Source organism: Ornithorhynchus anatinus, chromosome 18, assembly GCF_004115215.2.
Source record: "Ornithorhynchus anatinus isolate Pmale09 chromosome 18, mOrnAna1.pri.v4, whole genome shotgun sequence".
Lineage (NCBI taxonomy): Eukaryota > Metazoa > Chordata > Mammalia > Monotremata > Ornithorhynchidae > Ornithorhynchus > Ornithorhynchus anatinus.
In genome coordinates, this window is record NC_041745.1 from 28,835,996 (window position 1) to 28,863,083 (window position 27,088).

Sequence of the window (27,088 nt, forward strand, 5' to 3'; positions counted from 1 at the left end):
CCTCTGACCAGACCTGAGAGTTTCCCGTCAGGGCTGGAAACCCCCAGTATAGTGGTTCAGAGGCCAGTTATCCCTTTGAAGTCTGCTTCCTCTCTATCTCCCATCCTCCCTGTCCTCTTCTCACCCCAGCACTCAGAAAGAGAAGTCGACAACCCGTGGCCCCAAGCCCTGTAACCTGAACTGAGGAGAAACCGTCACATGAAGTGCAAGTCTGTGAGAGGGCTCGCCTTAAGTGCCCGCAACGTGGACCGACACAGAGGTGGGTTCTCTTTCAGAAGGACCCAGCTAAGGCCCTGCCCTGTCGGGTGCTGGCCTGTCCACACCTGCCCCGACCGTCACAGAGGGAGAACAGGGCTTAGGGTCCGTCCATCTCCCTGCTTTGAGCCAGTGAAAAATTGAGTTTCTGGTCAGTGGGAGACTCGACCTCGGTTTTTAGGAGCAAGCGTCCAGGTCAGCCCCAAGCCTTGGTAACAACAGTTTCCCAACTTGCCTCAAGGTGGGCAGTCGCTGTCTGGGCTGTCCGGGAGGGGCCCGGCCTGACATCCATCCTGAACCGTCCTCACCCTCGTTGGACCCACTCAGCTCAGAACTCTCTGCGGGAGGAGCTTCCTGGGCACGGGGGCGAAATGCCGGCTTTGGGCGCGGAACGGTTTCCTTCTCTTCCTCTTGTGGAATGTGATAATGGTTAGCAACAGGATCAGGGTAGAAAAAATCAGACAGCACCCAAAGAATATCAGCGACTTCCTCTGGCCAAGGAAAGAGCAGAAGGCACACTCGGGGCCCGGGGGAGAAGGTCCGCACCCTGCCTCCGGCTGGTCCCTCCTGCCGATCAGCTTGTTGTAAAACTGGATTGAGGACTTTGCTTTGAAGTCTGGGGTGAAGAATCCAAATCTGGGTTTAGATTTTTCTTCCGTCAGTTTAAATGCGTAGTAACCTTTAACGTTGATTTTGTCAATCTGGGATGCTGAAGGGAGAGAGGGTGGAGAAATGGCTTTAATCATCTCAGAACTGTCAAAACAGCCCAACGGAAACTAAGTATCCCTTGGAACGGGCGCGACTGTCGGCCGCTGGAGAGGGACTCATCTTCAGGGTGCGATTAACTGATCCCGCCATCCTGATCGGGGGGCTGTTCAGAGGAGCACGGCAATTTTGGGGTCATGCAGACGGCAGTGTAGATGCCACATGGCAGGGTAGGTCTTAAAAATTGTAGAAATAACCTGAGCCCTCCATTTTGCCCACCAGAGCTTATTATCTGGACCCAAAGCTCTGTTGCAGGGCTGGAAAGAGAATGGGAGAGGGAGTATAGCCCCACCCCCCCCCACCTAGGAGAGTTGAAAAAGTTGCCCATCTCCACTAAATCACCCCTTGTGGTCTGAGGAATGTAGGGGTTTGGGGGGGGGTTGTGGCTTTTATGGTATTTGTCAAGTGCTTACTATGTGTCAAGCTCTGTTCTAAGGACAGGGCAGATAAAAGTTAATCAGGGTGGCCAGAATCCCTGTTCCACATGGGGGTCACAGTCTAAGAAGGAGGGAGAACAGGTATTGAATCCCCATTTTACAGATGAGGAAACTGAGACCCAGAGAATTTGAGTGACTTGCCCAAGGTCACACAGCAGGCAATTAGGGCTGAGTTTAGAACACAGGTCCCGTGACTCCCAGGCCCATGCTACATTGCTTCCCACTGCTGAAGTAGATATGGATTTGGCATCGGTAAGCACTGTAATGTTAGGAGAAAGACCGGTTTTGCTGAAAGCTGCCATTATATCTGTGTTTCTGGTGCTATTTTTAGGTATCAAAGAGGTACCCTGCCAGGCCCTATGGTAGCTTTTTTTTTTTTTTAATCATTCTCCATTGCTCCTTTCAGGGCCTGGCCCTCGGTGGTGTGGATTGCCTGACTGGTTTACCAGGTTTTTAAACATCCACATCAGTCTGGTGCTGAGTCAGGGAGATGACACTTAGGAGTGGCTATCTTGTGTTCTCCAACTGTGTCGTTGTACAAAGAGGGCAGGGTGGTCCAGTGGCTAGAGCACAAAAGACCTGGGTCCTAATCCCAGCACTGCCATTTGTCTGCTGTGTGACACGAGTCACTTCACTTCTTTGGGCCTCAGTTCCCTCACCTGTCATATGGGGATTAAGATTGTGAGTATAGTGTAGGACTATGTCCAACCTGATTACCTTGTAGCTCCCCCAGAGTTTAGTACAGATTCTGGCACATAGCAAATACCATAAAAAAGAAAACAAAAACATACATAGATGGCCTGGGATGGTGCTGTTGGGGATGAGCAGAGGGGTCGCTGAGAGACTCCCTCTGCAAGGTGGGCCAGGTGAATTCCTCTAAATCATAAGGTCATTTTTTTTTTTAATGGTATTTGTTAAGCATCTACTATATGCCAGGCACTGTATTAAGCACTGGGGTAGGTACAAACAAATCAGGTTGGGCACAGTCCTTGACCCATGTGGGGCTCACAGTCTTAATCCCCATTTACAGATGAGGGAACAAAGGTCCAGAGAAGTGAAGTAATTTGTCCAAAGTCACACGGCAGACAAGTGGCCGAGTTGGGATTAGAACCCAGGTCCTTCTGACTCCCAGGCCCGTGCTCTAACCACTAGGCCGTGCTGCTTCCCTATGGGATGGGAGGCAGAGGTTCGGTTCAGTAGTCGACCGCAGGTCTTTCTCCCTTTTGCCCTGGAAGAGGTCAGGCTACCACCAGTCACATCCCCTGGGAATGTTCCCCCCAAAGAAGCCAGTACCATCTCTAGTCCCCAGCCGGGAAGACCAAACTGTGAGGAAAGGAAATGAGGTTGCTGTTACTCGCTTTCAGCCCCAGCAGGTTCCAAGGAATCAGTGACCAGTCAGGGGTCAGTGTCCGAACGGCTGCCGGAGCCCAACTGATTCCAGCTCCTGGGCCGGACTGGCGTAATGCCCACAAGTCAGAATGCCAGGTCACGGCCCCGACCTTGCCTTGCTAACACCCCGGCACGGGCTCGGCCTTCAACCCCTCGCGCCGGGAAGCAGGAGAACGACTTTTCCCCGTTCGGCTGCTTCCCCACCCCAGCCTGCGTCATCTGAGTCACTGTTCTGCTATTCCCCCGATCCCTAATCTATTTTAATGTCTATCTTGCCCTCTCAAACGATAAGTTCCTTTTGGTCAAGTACCGCATCTTCCAACTCTGCACTTTGCCAAGCGCTCAGGACAGTAATCTGCCCGCAGTGAGTGCTCAATAACTACCATTACTTGCTTGATTGACTGATTGAATGATACCCTTCCCCATCCCGACTGAATCGCAGGGCTCAGGCCGAGCCATCTGCCCCGCTCTTATTTCCCCAAATCCTAGTCTATTTCAGCATCTGTCTCCCACTACAGACTTGAAGCTCCTTGTGGGCAGGCTCTGCGTCTACCAACTCGGTCGTATTATGCTTTCCCGAGCGCTTAGAGCAGTTCTCTGCACGCAGTGAGTGCTTAATGAATGCCACTGATTGATTGTCTCAGCCTTCAGAACCTCCCACCTGTTCAAGATCGGAAGCTGTCGGCAGCAGCCGGAGGCAGATTAGTGCCGTTATCCTACTGAGACACTTCCCCACCCTGATTACATCATTGGGTCAGGCTCAGTCAGTCTATTTACTGAGCACCTACTGTGTGTACTCGGCGCTTGGGAGAGTGCAGTGGAACAGACGCATTCCCTGCCCACAACAGGTTTACAGTCCAGAGGCTCAGCCATCCGCCAGTGAAGCCCTACCCAAGTGGTAGAGCTCTTGGGGGGCTCCAGCTCCTCCCGTCTTCCCTCCCTCTCCCCATCAGGGCCCCAGGGCCGCACCTTTGAGAACCTCCCGGGTGTAGCGGTCCAGGTAGTACTTGCGGAGCCGGTCGTCTAGCGGGTCCGGGTCGTCCACCCCGTTGGCGGTGACGTAGATGGGCACGTCGCCGTAGTTGTGGCGGACCCAGTTGAGGATCTTGCGCTGGCCGAGGGGCAGCACGGCCAGCCCGGCGGGGGAGCTGGGGCAGGTGATGTCCTGGAGGAACCGCACGTCCCGGTCCAGGGCGTAGTGGCTGCCGTTCTGAGGCTCGGGGGCCACGAACCTGGTGGTGAAGTGGTTCAGGGCGTAGAAGTCGGCCGCCCCTCTGACCAGCCGCCTCTCCTCCTCCGTGAAACGGGGCAGGGCCGAGCCGGACAGGCCGCGCCGGGCCTTGGCGGCGATGTACTCCCTCATGGCCGCCGGGTAGTCGCCCGGCCCGAAGATGGGGTCGGCGAACCAGGCCACCTCGAACTGGAGGAGCCGCTCGGCCGCCGCCCGGTGCGAGGCGGCGAAGGGGTTGGCCGGCTCGGCCCAGTCGGAGTGCAGGGCCAGGGACACGGCCCCACGCTGGGTGGGCCGGAAGCGCCCGTCGTAGGCCCGCCAGGCCAGGGCGTGGGCCAGGAGCAGGTGGTGGGCCGCGCGGTAAGTGGCGTTGCCGCTGCCGGCGTACACCTCGCTCAGCCTGTTGGGCTCGTTGATGGTGATCCAGAGCTTGACCAGGTCTCCGAGCTGGCGGAAGCACAGCTCGGCGTAGTCGCGGAAGGCCCGGGGGGTGGCCGGGCTCAGCCAGCCCCCCGCCCGCTGCAGGGGCGCGGGGAGGCCCACGGCGGCCCGCGTCGGGTGGTACAGGGTGACCATGCAGGAAACGTTGAGGCGCAGGGCCTCGCGGAGCACGCAGCGGTAGTAGCGGAGGGCCTGCCGGTCGGCCTCGCCCGCCCGCCCGCCCGGGACGATCCGGGACCAGTCCAGGGCGAACCTGTAGTGGGTCACCTTGGTCCGCGCCAGCAGGGCCAGCTGGGTCTTGATGCTGACGAAGTCCGTGCACTGGGCCGGCCGGGTCTTCAGGGTCACACCGGGCACTGGGCTCAGCAGCCCGTCCCCTGTGACGTTCCACAGGTACAGGCGCGGGTCGTGGAACTGCGGGGAGGAGGCCCCCGCCTCGGCCTGGACGGAGACACGGAATGGGGACGTCGCCCCGTCGGTGAGCGGGAAGGGTGACCGGGTTGGTGGGGTGTCGGCCCCGCTTCCTACGGGCCGGGCGTCGGGCTCAGCACCGGGAGAGTAGACCCGCCTGAGCGGGAATGAATGGGGACCGGGCCGGCAGCGGCACAGGGGACGGGTCCCGGGTCCCTGGGGGACCGCAGAGCAAGACCAGGTCTGGAGCTAAAGGTTTGGCTCCGGACTCCTGTAATCCTCGTCTTTATCCTTCTCCTTCATTGTTCTCAGAGTCAATCAGTGGCATTTGAGTGCTGCCTGGGAGCAGAGCACTATACTAAGCACTTAGTGGCCTACTGGAGAGAGGACGGGCCTGGGAGTCGGAAGGATGGGGGTCTAATCCCGACTCTGCTGCTTGTCTGCTGTGTGACCTTGGACAAGTCCTTCACTTCTCTGGGCCTCAGTTATGTCCTCTGGAAAATGGGGATTAAGGCAGTGAGCCTCATGTGGGACAGGGACTGTGTCCAGCCCAATCAGCTTGTCTCTATCCCAGCCTGGCACATACTTAAGTGCTTAACAAATACCTTAAAAAAAAAAAAGAGTGCTTAATAAATACCACTGACTGGTTGATTGATTAGTGGTATAAACTGAATAAGTGGTACAGTGGGCAGCCATTCCTCACTAAATGACATCCAGGTTCAAACCCCAGTCTTCTTGCGTTAAAGGAAAACAATATGGGACAAAGTACCGTGTTGATGTAGATATTTTGGGAAGAACTTAGAGGAATGCCAACGAGGACACATGAGCCTCGCCCGGCGGGAATCTGCCATTGCCAATGTGAGTTGGATAGGGACCGATTATCAACAGGTATGCAGCTGGGGTGGTCGGATTGTCTAGGGGTGTAGGTCGGGAAGGGATGACTGTCTTTGTGGGTGGGTTGAGGACAGGCAGATTGTCTACAGCTGTGTGTCTGGTTAGGCTGGATCGGCTCCAAAGTGTGGGTCAGCTACAGCTGGATTGTCTACAGGTTGTCAGTACGGCTGGATGGACTACAGGTGTGGGTCACTTAGATGGATAGTCTACAGGTGTGAATAGGTAGAGCTGGAGTGTCTACAGGTGCGTGTTTCTGCCTGGTTACACCCCCTCCCAGGCCTCCTTTGAGATTGGGCACACCCTGAGGACTAGGAATAGCGGGTCTTATTTATTCCTTAACGTACCTTGCCCCGGGGCTCCGCACGCTGTAGGTGTAGGTGAACGAATAGCCCAGCCCTGGCAGCCAGGCTGAGCCCCAGGGGCCACCTGGCACCGGGCCAGATGGCCAGTCCTTACCTTGAGGACGGACTCGGTGACCCCCCAGGAGAAGTCGCAGGGCGGCGGGCCCGGTTCACCGGCCGGGGACTCCTCGAGCACGAAGCCGTGGTCGTGGATGATCTGTCGGTAGTAGTGGGCGGAGGATTTCGGCTTCCTCTCCTTTTTCCGGCTGCCGAAATCCACATAGAACAAACCCCTCCTTGTGCTGTAGCCGTCCTGCCACTCGAAGCCGTCCAGCAGGGACCAGGCCGTGTAGCCAAACACCCGGATGGCGTCGTGTTTGATTGCTGCAGGAGCCAAAGACATCGTGGATGGTTTTAGGACCCAACGCCTGTCCTGAGCCTATGTGAGAAGCAGCTTGGCCTCGTGGAGGGAGCCCGGCCCCAGGAGTCAGAAGGACTCGGGTTCTAATCCCAGCTCTGCTGCTTGTCTGCTGGGTGACCTTGGGCGAGTCACTTCAGTTAATAATGATGATAATAATAATGATGATAATGCTGGTATTTAAGTGCTTAACTATGGACCTGACATTCGAATTTTGTATTTGTTAAGCACTTACTATGTGCCAGGCTCTGCACCCCAGCGCTTAGGTACAAGGAAATCAGGTTGGACACAGTTCCTGTCCCGCACGGCAGCTCACAGCTTTCATCCCCATTTTACAGATGAGGTAACTGAGGCCCAGAAAAGTGAAGTGTCTTGCCTAAAGTCACACAGCAGACGAGTGGTGGAGTCGGGATTAGAACTCAGGTCCTTCTGTCTCCCAGGCCTGTGCACTATCCACTAGGCCACACTGCTCTTCTCTGAGCCTCAGTTCCCTCATCTATAAAATGGGGATTAAGACTGGGAACCCCATTTGGGACACAGATTGTGTCCAACCTGATTAGCTTGTACCTTTCCCAGCACTTAGAATAGTGCCTGGCATATAGTAAGTGCTTAACATATACCATTAATATTTTTTTTTTTAAAGTCTGGGATTGGGTTGAGGGGCTAGAGCTGAGGTAAGGCTGAGAACAAGAGGTTTAGCTTGCCCTGGCAAGATCTGCACCTTAGATGGTCACTTTAGACAGCCTCAAGCCAAAAAAAAAAAACCAGATCGGGAAGCAGCTTAGTTTGGGAGTCAGAGGACCTGGGTTTCTAATCCTAGTTCTGCCGTTTGTCTGCTGGGTGACCTTGGGTAAGTCACGCAACTTCTCTGTGCCTCCGTTTCCTCTACTGTAAAATGGGGATTCAGTATTCAGACCGTGAGCCCCAAGTGGGACAGGGACTGTGTCCGACCTGTTTAACTCATATCTACTCCAGTGCTTAGAACGGTTCTTGACACATAGTTAGTGATTAACAGACTATTTAAAAAAAAAATGGCTATGAGCTCCCTGAGGGGGCCCAAATATCCTCCCGTTTTTCTCCCCCAAAGATGTAGAAAGGATGAGTTCCCAGCCCGGCTTGCAGCCTGCCTGCCGGTGGGCTATTTCCCCTCTTCTCCAGATCCATGGGGTTGAGCCAGGTCCCCCTATGGCACTGATCCCCCCCCGCTCCCCACCCCAGACTCTTCCACCTTTTACCACCTGTTCCCACGGGAATGCACAGGCCTGTGTGAAATCACTGGCCTATGTGAGGTAGTGTAGCTTGGTGGCTAGAGCGTGGGCCTGGGAGTCAGAAGGACCCGGGTTCTAATCCCGTCTTCTCCACATGTCTGCTGTGTGACCTTGGGCAAATCACTTCACTTCTCTGGGCCTCAGTTACTTCATCTGGAAGCAATTTTACAGTGATTTCATCTGTAAAATGGGGATTAAGACTGTGAGCCTCATGTAGGATAGGAACTGTGTCCAACCCAATTAGATTGTATCTACCCCAGTGCTTAGAACAGTGCTTGGTACATAGTAAGCACTTAAGTATTATTATTAGTAGTAGTAATTATTAGGCTCGGCCATGGCCACCAGCAGCAGCGGGAGCCATGATTTGAAGGGCTCAGCACTTCCACTGAATTCATTCCAGTCTGCCACCCCAGCTCACTAACTCCTTCTGCCTCCATGCCCCTTCCATAATAATAATTATGCTTTTTGTTTAACACTTACTATGTGTCAGGCCCTGTTCTAGACACTGAGGTAGATACAAGCTAAGCAGATTGGACACAGTCCCTGTCCCACGTGGGACTCATTTTCCAGATGAGGTAACTGAGGCCCAGAAAAGTGAACTGACTTGCCCCAGGTCACACAGACAAGTGGCAGAGGTGGGATTAGAATTCAAGTCCTTGTGACCCCGGGGCCCATGTTGCAGCCACTAGACCTCACTGCCTTCCGTTTGCCCAGGTAGCCGGCTATCTGGGACCGGTCCCGAACAGCCAAAGGGGGGCCACCATTTCCGAAACGCGCATGCCGCTAACCGACCTTGAAGCACCTTGTTGAGGAAATTCTTCATCATGTAGATGGCCGTGGTGTCTTCGGTCTCCACGTGACTGTCGGTGAACCAGCCGTTCTCGGTGATGAGGATGCGGGGGTTGCGGTATTCCAGCTTAATCCAGTTCAGCGCGTCCCTCAGGTTCAGGGAGACGGTCTGCCCCATCGTGACCATGGTCTGCACCGGCTTGAAATTGTTGGGCCCGAAGGAGAAGGCGAAGAAGTCGGCCGTCCCTCTCACCCCGTCCTTCTCGGCGGTGGAGAAGCGGGGCAGGCGTGAGGGGAATCTCGTCTTTATTTCCCGGGGGTAGTCTCCGCTCCCGTGGATGGGCTCCGCGAACCAGCCCAGTACCGCCGCCATGGACTGCCGACACTTGGCGATGTCCGGACCGTTGTCTGACCTGTTGGGTTCGATCCAGTGGGAACCCAAGGTGATCGATAACAAGCCCTTCTGGTGTGGCCGAAAGTTTGTGTTGTAGTTGTGCCAGACTTTAGCGTGGGCCTGGGAGAAGAGAGCGGGCCTGGGCTTTATGATTCTTTCACAATGACAAGACACTTGTGCCAGGGACATTTCCCCATCAGTACTATCAGTAGTGGGTAGAGCTGACAGGATATATATATTAACTTTTCTTTAATGGTAGTGTTAAGCACTTACTGTGTGCCAGGCATCCTACTAAGCGCTCGGGTAGAGGCAAGCTAATCAGGTTGGACACAGTGTTCCACACTGGGCTCACGGTCTTAATCCCCATTTTACAGATGAGGTGACAGAGAACTTAAATGACGTGCCCGAGGTCACACGAACACTACAGTTTGGGGGCTGCCCTGTCCGCAGTGCCGCCTCATTGTTCTCCTTCGTCCTGCCCTTATCCCTCAGAATTGACAGTTCTTTTCCAACAGCAGCTGTCTCATGAGACCGTCAGAACCCTGAGATTTGCCTCCTAAGGCCACGCCATCAGCGGCCCCACCTTCCATCCAGCTCGGCACTCTGTCTCCACCAGGGACACCGGGACTTACAGAGGAATGGGCTCATGTTTGCCCACGCGGACACGCGTCCTCAGGGTTAAGGAAGGGAATGGACAAAAATCCCTGTCTTTGTTCTCAGCACACCACTAACACTCACTGGCCGGGATGTATTGACTTCACTTACGAAGTCACCCCACAGCCACTGCTCGATAAAAATTCTGGTGAATTTTTTTCTGTAGCTAAGTATTCTTAGGTCTGCATTATTCTTTCTAAACATGGCCATACAAGTGATCAGAAAGATGACACCTACCACTCTTACCAGGAAATTGGTCGATCAGTGGCATTTTTTGAGCGCTTGGTGTTTGCAGAGCACTGTCCTAAGCGATTGGGAAAGTACAATACAATAGAGTTAATAATAATAATGTTGGTATTTGTTAAGCGCTTACTATGTGCCGAGCACTGTTCTAAGCGCTGGGGTAGACACAGGGGAATCAGGTTGTCCCACGTGGGGCTCACAGTCTTAATCCCCATTTTACAGATGAGGTAACTGAGGCACCGAGAAGTTAAGTGACTTGCCCAAAGTCACACAGCTGACAAGTGGTAGAGCTGGGGTTCGAACCCATGACCTCTGACTCCAAAGCCCGTGCTCTTTCCAGTGAGCCACGCTGCTTCTCCATGTAGAGTTGGCACATGTGATTCCTGTCCACAAGTAGTTTCTCCCCTCAGGGGAGACAGACATTTAAAAAAAATTAGAGATAGGGGCCTAGGGATTGACTAAACCTTTTAAAGCAAGGATGACTTTATTTTAATGGTATTTTTATAAAGTATTTGTTGAATACTTACTATACGTGGCAGGCGCTGTACTATGGGCTGGGGTAGATACAAGTTTGTCAGTTTCTATATCGTCCCTATTTTACAGATGAGGCATTTGAGATCCTGATAAGTCCTAGAGAAGTGCAGTGAGTTGCCCAAGGTCCCACAGCAGACAAATGACAGCTGGGATTAGAACTCAGGTCCTTCTGATTCTCAGGTCCTTCCTCTACCCACTAGGCCACGCTACCACTTGGCTTCACTTTTTGGACTGAATTGCAAATTTTTATGATTGAAGAGCAAATTCTGTTCTTTCTGATTGGTGGATTTTTGTTTTTGTTGTATTGGTAATTTGTTAAGCACTTCCTATGTGTCGGGCGCTATTCTAAGCACTAGGGTAGAGACGAGCCAGTCGGGTTAGACACAGCCACTGTCCCGCATAGGACTCGCCGTCTTTATCACCGTTTGACAGATGAGGTAGCCACGGTGCAGAGAATTTAAGAGACTTGCCCAAGGTCACACGGCAAGCAAGTTTTGAAGCCAGGATTAGACCCCTGGTCCCCTGCCTCCCAGTCTCAGACTGGAACTTGGCTAGGCTTTAATACATCATTAAATGAAATAAAAAAAATAAAACTCACCATACTTGCCATACTAATATTGACTCTGTAGTCCAGAGTCATAAAACTGTTGTCTTTTTTTAATCTGCTCTGTGATCTAGAAAAAACGCAGCTTAAGAACCTGTCTTCTACAGCCAGTTTTCTGAAGATTATTATACCTGTGCATTGTCCTCCAAGGTATCTGCAGTTCTTTTCTGCGGATGGACTGTTTGACTAGGTTATCAAAAGACTATGAGGGGACTGTCAGGAGACTTGCTAGGGCTTAGAACAGTGCTTGGCACGTAGTAAGCGCTTAACAAATACCATCATTATTATTATTATTATTACCCAGGATCTATAGGGGGAATCTAAGATCATTTTTACTTTGGGCCTCACTGTGCACAGACAACTGGGGCAAAACTTTCAATTACAAGATTCTGGTATTTCCCAAGAAACAGTTGAGGATGCCTTCACGCTGGTAAATTAGATGCAAAAATTGAGCAAAATCGACGGGCTGTTTGCTGCTCAGGTCAGTGCCTCGCCAAGGCTTGGTTGGGGATAGAGGTGGAGGTGGAGGCTGTAATCCCAGTCAGAGGACACTTGCACAAGTTTATGATTTTCCCAAGGCTACCATCCCTCTGCCCAAGGCCACCCACCTTTGGAATGATTGATTTAAATTAACTGCGACCTTTGTTCCATAGCTTAAAGGGGAAGTCAGCAGATTGTATTCCCATGCCAGCTAGCTGGAGATGGGTCCCAAAGGCAGGGGTCTAGCTAGCTTGGGCGCCTAGAGCAGAGGACTCTTTCTGAGGCCAATAGACATCTTGAGGTTTTTTTTATATCTTTTTTATATCTTTTTTATGATATCTTTTAGGTTCTTACGAGGTGTCAAGAACGGTACTCAATCCTGGGGCAGATACAAGCTAATCTGGACAGAGACTGTCCCTGTCCCACATGGGGTTCCCGGGGTAAGTAGGAACCGAGTTCAGCTTAAGTCTGAGGAAGAAAACCACACATCAAGAAACTGATTCCACTTTTGCTTCAAGGCCAGAAAAGCTGGTGAAGTTAGGAGTCAGTCAATCATATTTATTGAGCACTTACCATATGTAAAACACTGTACTAAGCACCTGGGAGAGTACAATACGACAATAAACATACATTCCCTGCCCACAACGAACTTACAGTCTAGAGGGGGAGACGGACATTAATATAAATCAATAAATGACAGAGATGGATGTCAGTGCTGCGGGGCTGGGAGCGGGGATGAAGAAAGGGAGCACGTCGGGGTGACACAGAAGGGAATGGGAGAAGTGGAAAAGAGGGCTTAGTCTGGGAAGGCCTCTTGGAGGAGATACACCGTCAGGCTTTGAAGGGGAGAAAGACCGAGAGGGAGAGGATGTGCTCCGGCAGGTTGGAAGGCTGACTAGAGCAGGATTGATTGGCCTAATCAGGATGTGAGTGTTGAACCAAACTCCTGACCATTTGGGGTTGACACCATGACTATCATTCAATAGTATTTATTGAGCACTTACTATGTGCAGAGCACTGTACTAAGCACTTGGAATGTACAATTCAGCAACAGATAGAGACAATCCCTGCCCAATGATGGGCTCACAGTCTAATCTTTAACCTGATTTGGGGGAGTCAAGGTTAGGGGTCCAGACTAAGCATATATCATGCCAAAGCTAAGACCATACAGCGTATGGTATCTCCGCTGTAGTATTCCAATGTCCCAGTAGCTGCGGGGTGGCCTACTGGAAGGAACCTGGACCTGAGAGTCAGAAGGATCTGGGTTCTAATCCTAGCTCCTCCACTTGTCTGCCGTGTGGCCTTGGGCAAGTCTGGGCCTCACTTCATCTGTAAATTGTAAACTGTGTGCCCCATGTGGGGCAGGGACCGTGTCCAATCTGATTAACCTGTATCTACTCCAGTGCTTAGAAAAAGGCTTGGCAGATTCTAAGTGCTTAACAAATACCGTTATTATTGTCATTGGTATTTATTGAGTGCTAACTATGTGCAGAGCCCTGTATTAAGCACTTGGGAGAGGAGTTGGCAGGCACCTTCCCTGCCCCCAGTGAGTTTACAATCACTACCCCCCCTACCCTGTAAGCTTGCTGTGGGCAGGGAATGTGTCTGTTTATTACTGTATTGTATTCTCCAAAGTGCTTAGTACAGTGCACACAGTAAGTCTCAATAAATATGATTGAATGAATGAATGAAGAGAGGGAGGCAGACATGAATATAAAAATATAATTTTTAACATGATTTGTATAGAAATTAAAGATGTAAATAAGTGCTGTGGGTTTGAGAGTGGAGCAAAAACCACAGTATCAAAGGCCACTGGGAGGTCGAGGAGGATTAGGATGGAGTAGAGGCCATCAGATTTGGCAAGGAGGAGATCACTGGTGACCTTATAGAGGGCAGTTTCTGTAGAGTGAAGGGGGCGGAGGCCAGATTGAAGGGGGTCAGGGTGAGAATTGGAGGAGAGGAAGTGGAGACAGTGGGTGTAGACGACTCGCGCAAGGAGTTTGGAGAGAAAGGGTAGGAGGGAGGTGGGGCACTAACCGGAGGGAGCCGTGGGGTCGAGAGAGGGGTTCTTTAGGACGGGGAGACAGGAGTATATTTTAAACGTCATTGGATGGAGAACGGTTGAAGATGGTTGCCGGGAACTTCAGTCTCCCTCCCCACTAGACTGTGAGCTCCCTGTAGGACTGGGGCTGTGTCTGACCTGGTTATCTTGTATCTACCCCAGCGCTTAGTACAGTGCTTGGCACAGAGTAAGTGCTTGACAAATGCCATTATCATTATTATTACTGAACATCACACTGGGAACTGTTAGCACTAGGAGAAAGACACCAGCCCATAAGTAGTGAAAAACTGGGCTAGCCTTTTCTTCTTATGGTATTTGTTAAGCGCTTGCTATGTGCCGAGCACTGTACTAAATCCTGGGTAAGATAGAATGTTATTAGGTCGGACACAGTCCGTGTCCCGCATGGGGCTCACAGTCTGAACCCCCATTTTACAGATGAGGTAACTGAGGCCCAGAGAAGTGAAATGACTTGTCTAAGGTCATGGATTCCAATCCCGGCTCCACCGCTTGTCTGCTGTGTGACCTTGGGCAAGTCACTTTACTTCTCTGTGCCTCAGTTACCTCATCTGTAAAATGGGGGGTTGAGACTGTGAGCCCCACTTGGGACAAGGACTGTGTCGAATTCGATTTGCTTGTATTTACCCCAGCGCTTAGTACAATGCCTTGCACATAGTAAGTGCTTAACAAATACCATAATAATAATCATTATTTTTATTATTATTAAGGTCACAGAACAGACAAATGGCAGGGAGGTGTTTAGAACCCAGGTCCTTCTGACTCTCAGACCCATGTTCTATCCACTGAACCACGCTGCTTCTCCAGCCTTCTTGTAAGCCTCGTCTCTGACAGTTCAGTAAAGGTTCAGTTTGCATTTACCAGGCTCTGAGAGGCCTTGACCCAACAGAAAGCAAAATCAAATAGCTGCCACCCCGTAGCTCCCAAACATTTTCAAATTATCTGACTTTCTTCATGAACTCCAATTACAGCCTCCTGCCCTAGTGCCTTCTTTTTAATCCCCCGAGTTCACATCCAAAAGGACAAACCCTCCTAGTAGTTCACTCTTTCCCCCAAATCCTCAATTTTTCACAAGTCTCCCTCTCTTGCCCTTGTCTTCACCACACCAGCCAGATTAATAAATATGTCGTCGTTATTTTTCAAATACAGAGAAATTTAGAGCCAAGGCTAAATCCAGAAATTCCATTTCCTTCCTGGAAATTTCTTTGTCCTGTGTGACTGCTCTCTTAAGTCCCGAAAACTATTGGCGAGATGAGGAAATCCAGCAACATGGAGTTTGCCGTTTGGGAAATAGTTTTGAATCATTCTGTTAAAAAAATGCGCTGGGAGCTCTTAACAAGAGAAGCAAGTTTTATTGGGGATGACGGATTGATTCATGGTCCCATCCTGCCCAGAAATAAAACAGAAAGAAAATGACCAACACATAAGTCCAGCCATCTGTCAAAACTCTCTGTTAATACAAAAACCCTAGTGAATCCTAAGGAGACAGGCCCCCAAAGAAATCCAGGACGGTAGGAGGATCTGGATTTCATCGACCAGATTGGCTAGTTCTCCAGTAACTGATTTAATCTGATTATCCAAGGAATCTATAATTAACCCTTCTGTTAGCATTTCTACCTGATAAATATGCTAATCAATGGGTTCACAATGGCTTATCAGGGAGTCGTTTAAGCACAGGTATATTAGTTCTAATAGCTCCAGAGGCTTCATTTAACTGCCCATTGTTTTTTAACAATGCGTTTTCTCACTCAGATCTGGGCTACTTTCCACAGAATATTTGATCAATAGATGTTCTTGCACAATCCAGTGCTTGGTTTACGGTTTGCCACTCTCTGTTCCTTAATAAGAGATGTGACAACACCTTTTCTCCACTTCCTGGGACATTTATGAGAACGTGCACACGGAGTCAAGCTGTTTAAATATCACAAGGACAGCAGCCTTCACTTATTATTCATAATTACATTCATTTACACTTCGGTTAATCATTCATCCAACTGCAACTTTCTGCCCTCCTCGATAATTGGGGAAAAAATAAGTAAATATTGCTGTGCCGAAGGATTAATAAAGCTCTTTGAATTCCACCCATCAATTTCCCACTTGACTACTCCACCTGGAATAGATCCTCACTCCTGAAAATGGCCGCCTTTCGTCTCTCTTGCTCATCAGTCAGTCGATAGTATTTATTGATGATGATGATCATGGTATTTGTTGAGCGCCTGCTATGTGTGGAGCACTCTTCTAAGCACTCGCGTAGTGTAATCAAGTTGGACACAGTCCCTGTCCCTCATGGGACTCACAGTTTAAGTAGGAGGCAGGAGAGGTTTTGAATTCCCATCCCCTTTAGACTGTGAACTCTTTGTGGGCAGGGAATGTCACTGTTTATTGTTATATTCTACTTTCCCAAGCACTTAGTACGGTACAGTCTAGTGCTCTGCACATAGTAGAAGCAGCGTGGCTTATTGGAAAGAGCATAGGCCTTGGGAGTCAGAGGTTGTGGGTTCTAATCCCAGCTCCGCTATTTGCTGTGTACCTTTGGGCAAGTCACTTAACTTCTCTCTGCCTCAGTTACCTCATCTGTCAAATGGGGATTAAGACTGTGAGCCGCAGGTGGGACAACCTAATTATCTTGTATCTACCTCAGAGCTTAGAACAGTGCTTGGCACATAGTAAGTACTTGACAAATATCATCATCATCATAGTAAGCGCTTAATAAATACCACTGAATGAATGAATTTAATATGCGGAAATCGAGGCACAGAGAAATGAAGTGACTTACCCGGAATCACACAGCAGGGAAGTGGTGGTGCTCGGATTAGAACCCAGGTCCTCTGACTCTCAGGCCCATGCTTTTTCCACTAGGCCACACGGTTTATTAAGCGTTTAGTTCCCCCATTAAAACGATGAGTTGACTGAGGCTGGTACACATGCTGTCTTCCAGAAAGCATTCCCATCAACATTCTCAGTCAGTCAACTCTAATTATTGAGCACTTACCGTGTGCAGAGCACTGTATTGAGCGCTTGGGCAAGTTCAATATAACAGTACTCTCAGCTCATATCCTCCCAACTATAACCTCACATTTTTGCATCACTTCAGCACTAAATGCCTTTACAGCCACCCGTGGCACTTCTGAACCTAGCAACTTACGTACACTATTATTTAATAATTGTGGTATTTGTTAAGCACTTACTATGTGCTAAGCACTGTAATAATAATAGTGTTGGTATTTGTTAAGCGCTTACTACCTGCAGAGCACTGTTCTAAGCACTGGGGGATACAAGGTGATCAGGTTGTCCCATGTGGGGCTCACAGTCTTCATCCCCATTTTACAGATGAGGTAACTGAGGCCCAGAGAAGTTAAGTGACTTGCCCTCAGTCACACAGCTAAGTGGCAGAGTCGGGATTCGAACCCATAACCTCTGACTCCCAAGCCCAGACTCTTTCCACTGAGCCATAATTGTGGTATTCGTTAAGTGCTTTTTACATGGCAAGCACTGGGGTAGGTACAAGCTAATCAGGTCCTACATGGGACTAACAGTCCCAGTAGGAGGGAGAATGGGTAATAATAATAATAATAATGTTGGTATTTGTTAAGTGCTTACTATGTGGGGAGCACTGTTCTAAGCGCTGGGGTAGATACAGGGTAATCAGGCTGTCCCACGTGAGGCTCACAGTTTTAATCCCCATTTTACAGATGAGGTAACTGAGGCACCAAGAAGTTAAGTGACCTGCCCAAATTGACACCAGGAAAACCATGTAAAGATGTCCTGGGGCAGGAAGTAATGTTAGATTGTATGAGAGAGAGGTGGATTTGGGTGTTATCCCCATGGAGGTCGTAGTTGAAGCCCTGGGAGAAGATAAGCTCCCCCAAGGAAGTGAGTGCCTCGAGAAGTGGAGTTGAGGAATGGCAGCTAACCTACAGTTAGAGAGAGAGAGGCAGAGGAGGAGCCAGTAACAAAGACTGAGGATTGGCTAGAGCAGTACAAGAGAATCGAGGCAGAAATGTGTCAGAAAAACCAAGGTCAGATAGTGTTTCAAGGAAGGGAGGTAGCCCAAAATATCAGAAGCGGCCGCTCGTCCGGTGGCAGAGCCGGGGTTAGAACCCATGACCTCTGATTCCTAAACCCGGGCTCTTTCCGCTGAGCCATGCTGCTTCTCTAATAATCTAATATTTTACAGATGAGAAAACTGAGGTATGGGGAAGTGAAGTGACTTGCCCGAGGTCACACAGCAGTCAAGAGGCAGGGTCCAGGATTATGACCCAACCCGATCTGCTTATATCGACCCCAGAGCCTAGTACAGTGCCTGGCACATAGTGCTTAAATACCATTCTTGTTATTATCATTATCACTGTTATTGTTAGCCCAGATCCTCAGACTCCCAGGCCTGTGCTTCCATTCACATAGCCGTATTTGAGGGAGGAGACTCAAGTTTACTGCACAGAAGAAGATACTTCTGTTTTGTTACCAAGAAAATTCAATGGTTACCCTACCAGATTGATTACAGGTGGAGGTGGGGACATTCTGGGAGAGATGTATCCATGGAGTCGCTATGGCTCGGAAACGACTCCACAGCATAAGACAAGACCTCCTTTCCATAAATTGATTCATGTCTTGTCACTAGGTCATCAATAAATACGATTGATTGATAGTTCTGTTTAACAGCTTTACCTATTCCTCTTATCCATGAAGTTATCCCAGATCCTCTAGAATATATTTTCTCCCTGCACAATTTCCTGTGTTAATAGAATCCCATAAGTTTACTCACCCCCTAGGGAAAGGGATGTATCCTTTTGTTTATCCTGCATTTACCACCTCCAGATTCAATGGATGTCCCTTGGCCAGTCTTGATTTGGTGAATACAATCCATGTTTGTCATGTCCACACCCTGCATGGTTTGGGGGGCTTCAATCTTGTCTCCTCTCAGCTTCTCCCCCCCCCCCCCAGTCCCTCCCTCCGCCAGCCAAACCTAGATGCCCTTCTCTATCTCTTCCCCAACTCTCTTTTGTCTGCATTGAAAAGTGGTGGCCAGAACTTTACAGTGTCCTCGGGTTTCCTAGTGGCCAAGCATTGCTTTTTGGTGCTGTTTTCTACTCCTTGGGCCCTTTCTGGCTTCTGCTGCTCTCCCTGACCGCAATTCATCCCGTTAAGGATTTCAGGACACTAATCCTGAATTGTGCCCGACACCACAGATTTCTCAGGGCATAGCAGAAGAGGGTATCTGGTCCCCCCTTCACCTACTAGCAAACCCCTGATTAGACTGTAAGCCCGTCAATGGGCAGGGATTGTCTCTATCTATTGCCGAATTGTACATTCCAAGTGCTTAGTACAGTGCTCTACACATAGTAAGCACTCAATAAATACTATTGAATGAATGAAACTCTGGCATTAGATTAAAATATCCCACGTTTTTTGTGCCCATCTCGAGGAAAAAGATCCCCCTACAGCATGACAAATCCTCTTAGGACTTTCTCTGCTTTCACCCCAGCTTGCTCATTTTTTTTAAATGGTATTTATTAAGCACTTACTATGTGCCAGGAACTGTACTAAGGACTGGAGTAAATACAAGACAATTGGACTATACCTACCCCAGCACTTAGTACAGCTCTTGACAAATACCATTAAAAAAAACCAAAACATTAAAATTGGCGTTTGTGGTTGTTCTGCTTGTTCGGCAGCCTGTAAGCTCATGATGGGCAGGGAACATGCTGCTAATTGTCTTGTATTGGACTCTCCTAAGCACTTAGTATAGTGCTCAGCACATAGTAAATGCTTAATAAATACCATTGAATGATTGGAGGAAAGCTACCCCTCACCTTGCAAGGGGGCCCAGCCTGGCTTAGGCCTCAGCCTATTTGGCATAAATCTGGTGCGGATGGGGGCTGGAGAGCTGTTCAGCTGAGCCTCTGCAACACTTATGTCCATATCTGTAATTTGATTGATTTATATTAATGTCTGTCTCCCCATCTAGGCTGTAGGCTCTCTGTGGGCAGGGATCGTGTCTGTTATATTGTACTCTCCTAAATGCTTAGTACAGAGCAGAGCACACAGTAAGTGCTCAACAAATACAATTGACTGAGTAGGTTTCTTTGATATCGCGATAGAGCGGCCCCGAAGCCCTGGCTCACCTCCTGTGGGCTTATGGATTCTGGGACGATTCTGAGCCAGGGACAGACCTTTGCCAACAGCCAAGCACTAGCCGGGATCCGAGCCTGGGCTCGTGGGTGAGGTTGGCGTTCAGTTGGGTTGGGTTCTGGTGGGGAATTTATTCATGTTTATGTCTGTCCCCCCCTCTAGACTGTAAGCTCATCGTGGGAGGGGAACGTTTCTATCAACTCTGTTCCGTTGTACTCTCCCAAACCCTTAGTACTCTGCTCTGCCCACAGCGCTAGATAAACATCACTGATCGACAGGCAGTGAGGTGACACGGTCCTGATGGTTTGGGTCTGGATAGGCTTCTGGTAAGGTGTAGCTGGCTATCTTCCTCCACTAGACCAGAAAACTAAGCCGAGCTCCCAGCAGTGGTTTCTGCTTGAGGGGAAACTGAGGTTTCCTGGGTTTGGGCTTGCTCCGGTCTTACATCTGGCCTCTGCCTGCATAAGAGCTAACCCGTTGGCTGACTCGGGGATAGAGTAGCAGCATGGCTTAGTGGAAAGAGCATGGGCCTGGAAGTCAGAAGGATCTGAGTTCTAATTCCGGCTCTGACGCTTGACAGATGTGTGACCTTGGGTAGGTCAGTGCACTTCTTTGGGCCTCAGTTATCTCATCAGTAAAATGGGAATTGAGATTGTGAGCCCCAAATGGAACATGAACTGTGTCTAATCTCGATTAACTTGTATCTACCCCAGCGCTTAGAACAGTGCCTGGCACATAGTAAGCACTTGAGAAATACCATAAAACGAAGTCAGATACTAGGGGCTTTCAGCTCACCCGCTTGGCTGGATTAGAAGTGACCTGTCGGAGGATGTGAAGGAGATCGCAGTTCAGAGATCCTTAAAACCACCAGCAGCTCCATTTTCTATTAGAAAAGACTCGCTTGGCTCCTCAGGCAGAAACTGATGGTAATTTAATGACCCCTACTGAGTTTCTAGCCAACTCAGGTGCCTTTGTGGCCTGGAATCTTGCTCTGTTTTTGACTCTGCCCAATCTGGTTTTGAAACTTGTTTCTGTGGTTATTTCAATCAGTCTTGAAGCACTGGTCTTATCACTGAAATTCTTAATTGTATTTAAAATGTTCTTTTCAAGGAACCACTGGCACCACCATTTTATGGTACTTCAGAATGTACATCTTTCATGTTAACTTTAATATGCCTCAGAGGAAAATAAGATAATAGAGCTCTTCCTATTCTGCTTAAAGTTTGTTCTAATCAACTAATGCTCCCAGGATTCTGCAGTACATCTGGAAGCTCATGGGTTCTCTGGCGTATACCCATATGGTCAGAAGTACCCTGAAGTGTATCTGTAGGATACCTGCATGCTCCCAAGTACTTTATAGTCTAACCAATCTGCAGAGCTTATTTTCTGCCTATGCCGGCTTCTCCTTTTCCATCCCCTGAGGAGATTAGTGGGGTTTTAAATGTACAGTGTCATAGCTGTAAGCCTGATTTGGAGGCTGACATTTTTGTGACTATTTCCGTCCTTCGACTCCTTTCATCGAAGACACTAAAAACCCTCTCACGCTTGTTGCGGGGTGCTCCTTACCTAATCTTGCCCCGTTTGACATTACTAACTACAGCTTGAACTCTTTGATTCAGGACTCTTTGGAGACACAGATGAAAGCGAGGGTTGACCTTCTTCATCTCTTTCAGGATCTGCACTTCGTACTAACTAACAGCCATCTGAAGCCCCACTGCTTACCGCGCTAAGAAATGCTGAAAGTCACCGTGTAGAAAAATGCAAAGTTTTTGGAGTGTGGTCTTAAGAAGTCAGGAGATTTTAAACTGTTGACACAGAAAGCTACTCACTGTCAGGAATTGAGAAGCAGTGGCCAAGTGGATAGAGCACGGGCCCAGGACTCAGAAGGTCCTGGGTTCTATTTCCAGCTCCGCCACTTGTCTGCTGGGTGACTTTGGGCAAGTCCCTTCACTTTTCTGTGCCTCACTTACCTTATCAGTAAAAAAATGGGGTCAGGGACTACAACCAACCCACTCAGCTTATATCCACCCTGGTGTTTAGTACAGTGTCTGACCCATAGTAAGTGCTTAACAAATACCATTTTAAAAAAAAGGAGAAAATAATCTGTGACCGCAGAAACTACATTCTCTGACACAGAGAACTAGGCAATTAGGAAGACTGCTTTTAGGATAACCTGAACTTATTTTATAAAATTAAACTGGATCAACCAACTACCTTCAAAAATACGCCGGCAATGGAAACGGTATCGAAGGTAGATCCTGGCTCAGTTCAGGATGACCGTCCTGCCGACAGGAGTTGTTTGCGACCACAGTTCACTCAAACCTGATCTCGTCTAAAATATTTCTGGTCTTTCCCTATCCCATGGTCTTCATTCCCAAATCTGATCCTTCGGTCATTCCAATTTGAAGCACCCACACCAGAGAGTCACCCCAAAACAGCTGGTACCGTACCTTGATGAGATTGTGGCCCACGGTGTAGACGGCGGTTAGGTTCCCTTTCTCTCCAGGAGCGTGTATCCCCGTGCCGTAGCCGTGCCAGGCGACCAGATACGGGTTGTGAATCGTAATCCAGTACCTCACACGGTCCCCGAACGTTCGGAAACAGTAAGTCGCGTAGTCGTTGAAGAGCTCGATCACAGATTCGTTCTTCCACCCGCCATAGGCTTCTTGGAGGACGAGAGGCATGTCCCAGTGGTAGAGGGTCACCAGAGGTTCGATGTTTCTCCGCACCAGAGAATCCAGGAGAGCGTCATAGTACCGGAGGCCCCTCTCGTTGACCGTCGAAGCCGTCCCGTCCGGGAACAGTCTCGGCCAGGAAATTGAAAACTGATAGAGAGAAACCCCCAGAAAGTCCAGGGCGGACAGGTCTTTGTCCAGAAAGATGTAGCTGTCGCTGGAGCCTCCTAGCCTGCTGCCGCCATCGAGGTCGGAGTGGACGAAGCGGTCCCAGATGGACGGCCCTTTCCCATCCTCGCTCCAGCTCCCTTCCACAGGGAAGGCGCCAGTCCCCACGCCCCAGAGAAAGTTGGCTGGGAAAGTGTCATACAGAAACACCTGCGTTTCGTCCACCGGGCTGGAATTGGGGTCCTTGTGCCACACGGAACCTGGGCCTCCGGGACTCCCTAGAACCGCGCGGAGGAGAAGGAACGGCCAGATGGACGCAGGGCCCGGTCCTCGGCCCCGCATCGTTTTCCTAGAGTGTGACAGCTGAGCCGGGACCTCGCTTTCAACCGCGCTGGAGAAAATCTATTCCTGCGCTGGAGAACCTGCCACAGCGCCTACTTTCATTTGGCACTGACTGCTGGGCTGTTTTTATCAAAGTTTCAGCAGGAGCTGGTGATTGTAAACCTCGGTCAATGATTAGCTTGGACAGGGAGGGCTGGGATGGGTCATGGAGAGCGAGGCACTTGGAAAGAGGTCACCTTCTTACAGTAAGGGAGATATGAATTTATTCGGTCATATTTATCCAGCGCTTCCTGTATGCAGAGCACTGTACTAAGTGGTTGGGAGAGTATCATACGATAATAGACAGACACGTCCCCTGCCCACAGCGAGCGACTGTCTGAGTATGGGAGGGTGTTTCTGATCCTGTCAGAATCAAAACAAGCCTCAAATCATTCGTGTTTTGAATTCAGCGACCCAAAAAGTGATGGTTTCAATGATTCAGTGAAAAACTGCAACACGTCAATTTTTCTGACTGATTTTCCAATGGATATGAAAATATTTTTGGATTTTCCCTACCTGGGAGAAAACAAAGTTTTAAATATACGGTGGATGAAAAACTTTTACAGTCAATAAGAGGTTAATTTTTACAATCTAACCTGCAAGAAAAATAGGCTTTGAGTGAGGATTAATAAAGGTAGTCTACTCTTTTAAATATCTCCTTCTCAATAATTACTATTGCTTTGTTTAAGCACTTGGAGAAAAGTAGATGTCTGATGAAGTTCTCCCATCACATTGATAATATAATATTCAGGTTTCAAGTGGACACAGCCAACAGAACGGTGTCACTAGATTTCTATTTTGAAGTTCAATTCTTACATGCTAAACCTGCTCTGTATACGACCAGTTTCACGATGGCATGATTTACTTTTTACACTGAAAGTTGACAGATACCCAGGAGGATTCAGGGGTGAAAATTTATGTAAATCGAAATGAATTTTTTTAAGAGGAAAAAATTGGAGTGTTGTGATTATGTGTATTGTGAATTTCCCCTGTATTGGGGAGGTCTGAGCAGTGGGGTCCAGGAAAGCTTGAGAAACGGTGTGGGCTTGTGGAAAGAACAGGGGCCTAGGAATCAAAGGACCTGGGTTCCGATTCTGACCCTGTCACTGGTCTGCTATGTGATCTTGGGCAAGTACTTGACTCCTCTGTGCCTCAGTTACCTCATCTGTAAAATGGGAATGAAGACTGTGACTGGGACATGGAGTGTGCCCAACCTTGTTTCTACCCTGGCGCTCAGTACGATGCCAGGCACAGAGTAAGCACCTAACAAATACCAAAAGATAAAAAATTTTTAAAAATCCATGTTGGAAAGAGGGAACTGTAAGGTTCTGAATGGAAAGTCAGAACACTTTCTCTAGCCAAAAGTGGGCATGGGTTCTAGCTTACCAGAAAACGCCAAATATTTTTGTAACTCTGGCACAACCACATTCTCCTGATGCTGAAAAAATATTTTAAAAGTAAATCTTTGTGTTTTCAAGTGCTTTTCTTGGCAACCAGGCAGCTCTAACCTTGCAGTTATTTGACCCACGTCATTGTCTCTGGAAAAATGTCCCTTCATCACTATTATTCTTATGAACGTCTCTGAAGGAGGCCGACCCTTGATTCCTCTGTGATAACTTTTGGTGCGGAAACTAGTTTCCCAGCAGATGATCTCTTCCCAGTAATAATAATGTTGGTATTTGTTAAGCACTTACTATGTGCAGAGCACTGTTCTAAGCGCTGGGGTAGATACAGGGTCATCAGGTTGTCCCACATGAGGGTCACAGTCTTAATCTCATTTTACAGATGAGGGAACTGAGGCACAGAGAAGTGAAGTGACTTGCCCACAGTCACCCAGCTGACAAGTGGCAGAGCTGGGATTCGAACTCATGACCTCTGACTCCCAAGCCCGTGCTCTTTCCACTGAGCCACGCTGCTTCTCTAAGCAGCTAAGAGCTGGACTTTCGGTACTCAAAGGTCTACAATAATGTTTGGTATTTGTTAAGCGCTTACTATGTGCAGAGCACTGTCCTAAGCGCTGGGGTAGATACAGGGTAATCAGGTTGTCCCACATTGAGGCTCACAGTTAATCCCCCTTTTACAGAGGAGGGAACTGAGGCACAGAGAAGTTAAGTGACTTGCCCATAGACACACAGCTGACAAGTGGCAGAGTTGGGAGTCGAACCCATGACCTCTGACTTCAAAGCCCAAGCTCTTTCCACTGAGCCACGCTGCTTCCCCTAACCGGGAATTTGACCAGATTGAGCGCCCACAGCCCTGTTGCGCAGAGCATCCGTCTCCCCCACTAGTCTGTAAGCTTCTTGTGGGTGGGGAATGTGGCAGTTATATCGTGTTGAACTCTCCCAAGTGCTTAGGACAGAGCGCTGCATAAGTAAGCACTCAATAAATGGAAGCAGCGTGGCTCAGTGGGAAGAGCATGGGCTTGGGAGTCAGAGGTCAGGGGTTCTAATCCCGACTCTGCCACTTGTCAGCTAGCTGTGTGACCTTGGGCAAGTCCCTTAACTTTTCTGCACCTCAGTTCCCTCCTCTGTAAAATGACAGTGAAGACTGTGAGCCCCACGTGGGACAACCTGGGACAACCTGATTCCCCTATGTCTATCCCAGCGCTTAGAACAGTGCTCGGCACATAGTAAGCGCTTAACAAATACCAACATTAATTACCCCAGTGCTTGGCACACAGTAAGCGCCTCACAAACACCAACATGATTAATAAATGCCATTAATTGACTGATAAGCCTATAGGCCTACCCCAGCTTATAGGCCCTCTGCAAGATATGCAACCTGAGGGTATGAGTGTCTTTATATGGAGGCTTGGGGTAGGTGGAGAGGGAGGGAGGGTGTGTGTGTCCCTTTTAGACTGTGAACCTGTTGTGGGTTAGGGATTGTCTCTATCTTTTGCCAAATTGTCCATTCCAAGTGCTTAGTACAGGGCTCTGCACACAGTAAGCACTCAGTAAAAACCACCGACTGACCGAACGAATGTCTGAATTCTAATTGGCAAATCGTTTGACTTCTCCGGGCCTCAGTGACCTCCTTTGTAAAATGGGGATGAAGACCGGGAGCCCCACGGGGGACAAGCTGCTGACCTTGCATCCACCCCCGTGCTTCGAACAGTGCTTGGCACCTAGTGAGCGTTTAAGAAATACCATCATCGTCGTCATCGTCATTATTATTATTCTGACCGTCAAGTGCTGGATGTGTGACCTTAGGCAAGTCACTTCACTTCTCCGTGGGTCAGTTCTCCTGTTCTCCCGCCTTCTTAAGGCTTAGACAATGAGCATCATCTGGGGCCGGGGCTGTGCTGGGGGGGAAGGGGGATAGAGAGGGGGAGAGAGGGAGGGGAGGAAGGGGGGAGAGGAAGGGGGGGAGAGAAAGGAGGGGAGAGAAAGAAGGCAGAGGGAGGGGGAGAAAGGGGGGAGAGGAAGGGGGAGGAGAGGGGATAAAGGGGGGAGAAGGAAGTGGGGAGAAAGGGGGCGGGGGGAGAGGAAGGGGGAGAAGGGGGGGCAGAGGGAGGGGGAGAAGGGGGAGGAGAGGGAGGGAGAGTGTGTATGTGTGTGTTTTTTGAAGGTAAGTTCCCGCGCGGGCCTTCTGATGCCTCCCACCCACCGGTTTCCCGCCCGGACCCCGCCTCCTCCCTCCCTCCCTCCGTCCGTCCGTCCGTCCTTCCTTCCGTCCGGCTCCGCCCCTGCCGGGCCTAGGCCTGTGCTGGCCCCGGCCCCGGCCCGGCCCCGTCTCCTCTCCTCTCCTCTCCTCTCCTCTCCTCTCCTCTCCTCTCCTCTCCTCTCCTCTCCTCTCCTCTCCTCTCCTCTCCTCTCCTCTCCTCTCCTCTCCTCTCCTCTCCTCTCCTCTCCTCTCCTCTCCTCTCCTCCTCCCCCGGAGCGGGGCGGGGCCCGCACCTTCCCGCCCCGCCCCCGGTGCCCCGCGTCATCCCGGAGCGCCGACGCCGACACTTCCTCGGCGGGACCGTGGTTGGCGCCAATGGAGGCGGACCCCCGGTGACCCTCCCGCGACCCCCGAGCCCCGCGCCGCACAGCGCTCCGCACAGCGCCCCGCACAGCGCCGCTCCGCGCAGCACCGCGCCATGGTGAGCCCCGCGCCGGGAGGGCC

At 49.9% G+C, this 27,088-nt stretch overlaps 2 protein-coding genes across 2 annotated transcripts in view; one reads left to right on the top strand and one right to left on the bottom strand.

Moving 5' to 3' along the window:
* Positions 1-257: 257 nt before the first annotated feature.
* KLB (klotho beta) lies at positions 258-23,053 on the bottom strand. The gene is made up of 5 exons (XM_001512672.4): positions 22,208-23,053; positions 8,643-9,153; positions 6,280-6,548; positions 3,816-4,959; positions 258-964 (listed from the first exon to the last, which is right to left on the bottom strand). Exons 1-5 carry the CDS (start codon positions 22,940-22,942, stop codon positions 579-581), a joined length of 3,045 nt encoding a protein of 1,014 aa, XP_001512722.2. The 5' UTR covers positions 22,943-23,053; the 3' UTR covers positions 258-578.
* Positions 23,054-26,870: 3,817 nt separating this feature from the next.
* RFC1 (replication factor C subunit 1) overlaps positions 26,871-27,088 on the top strand; it is a 55,069-nt gene continuing 54,851 nt past the window's right edge. The window contains exon 1 of the mRNA XM_029046497.2: positions 26,871-27,065. Coding sequence (XP_028902330.1) covers positions 27,063-27,065 — 3 coding nt within the window. The 5' untranslated portion in view covers positions 26,871-27,062. The remainder of the gene's footprint in view (positions 27,066-27,088) is intronic.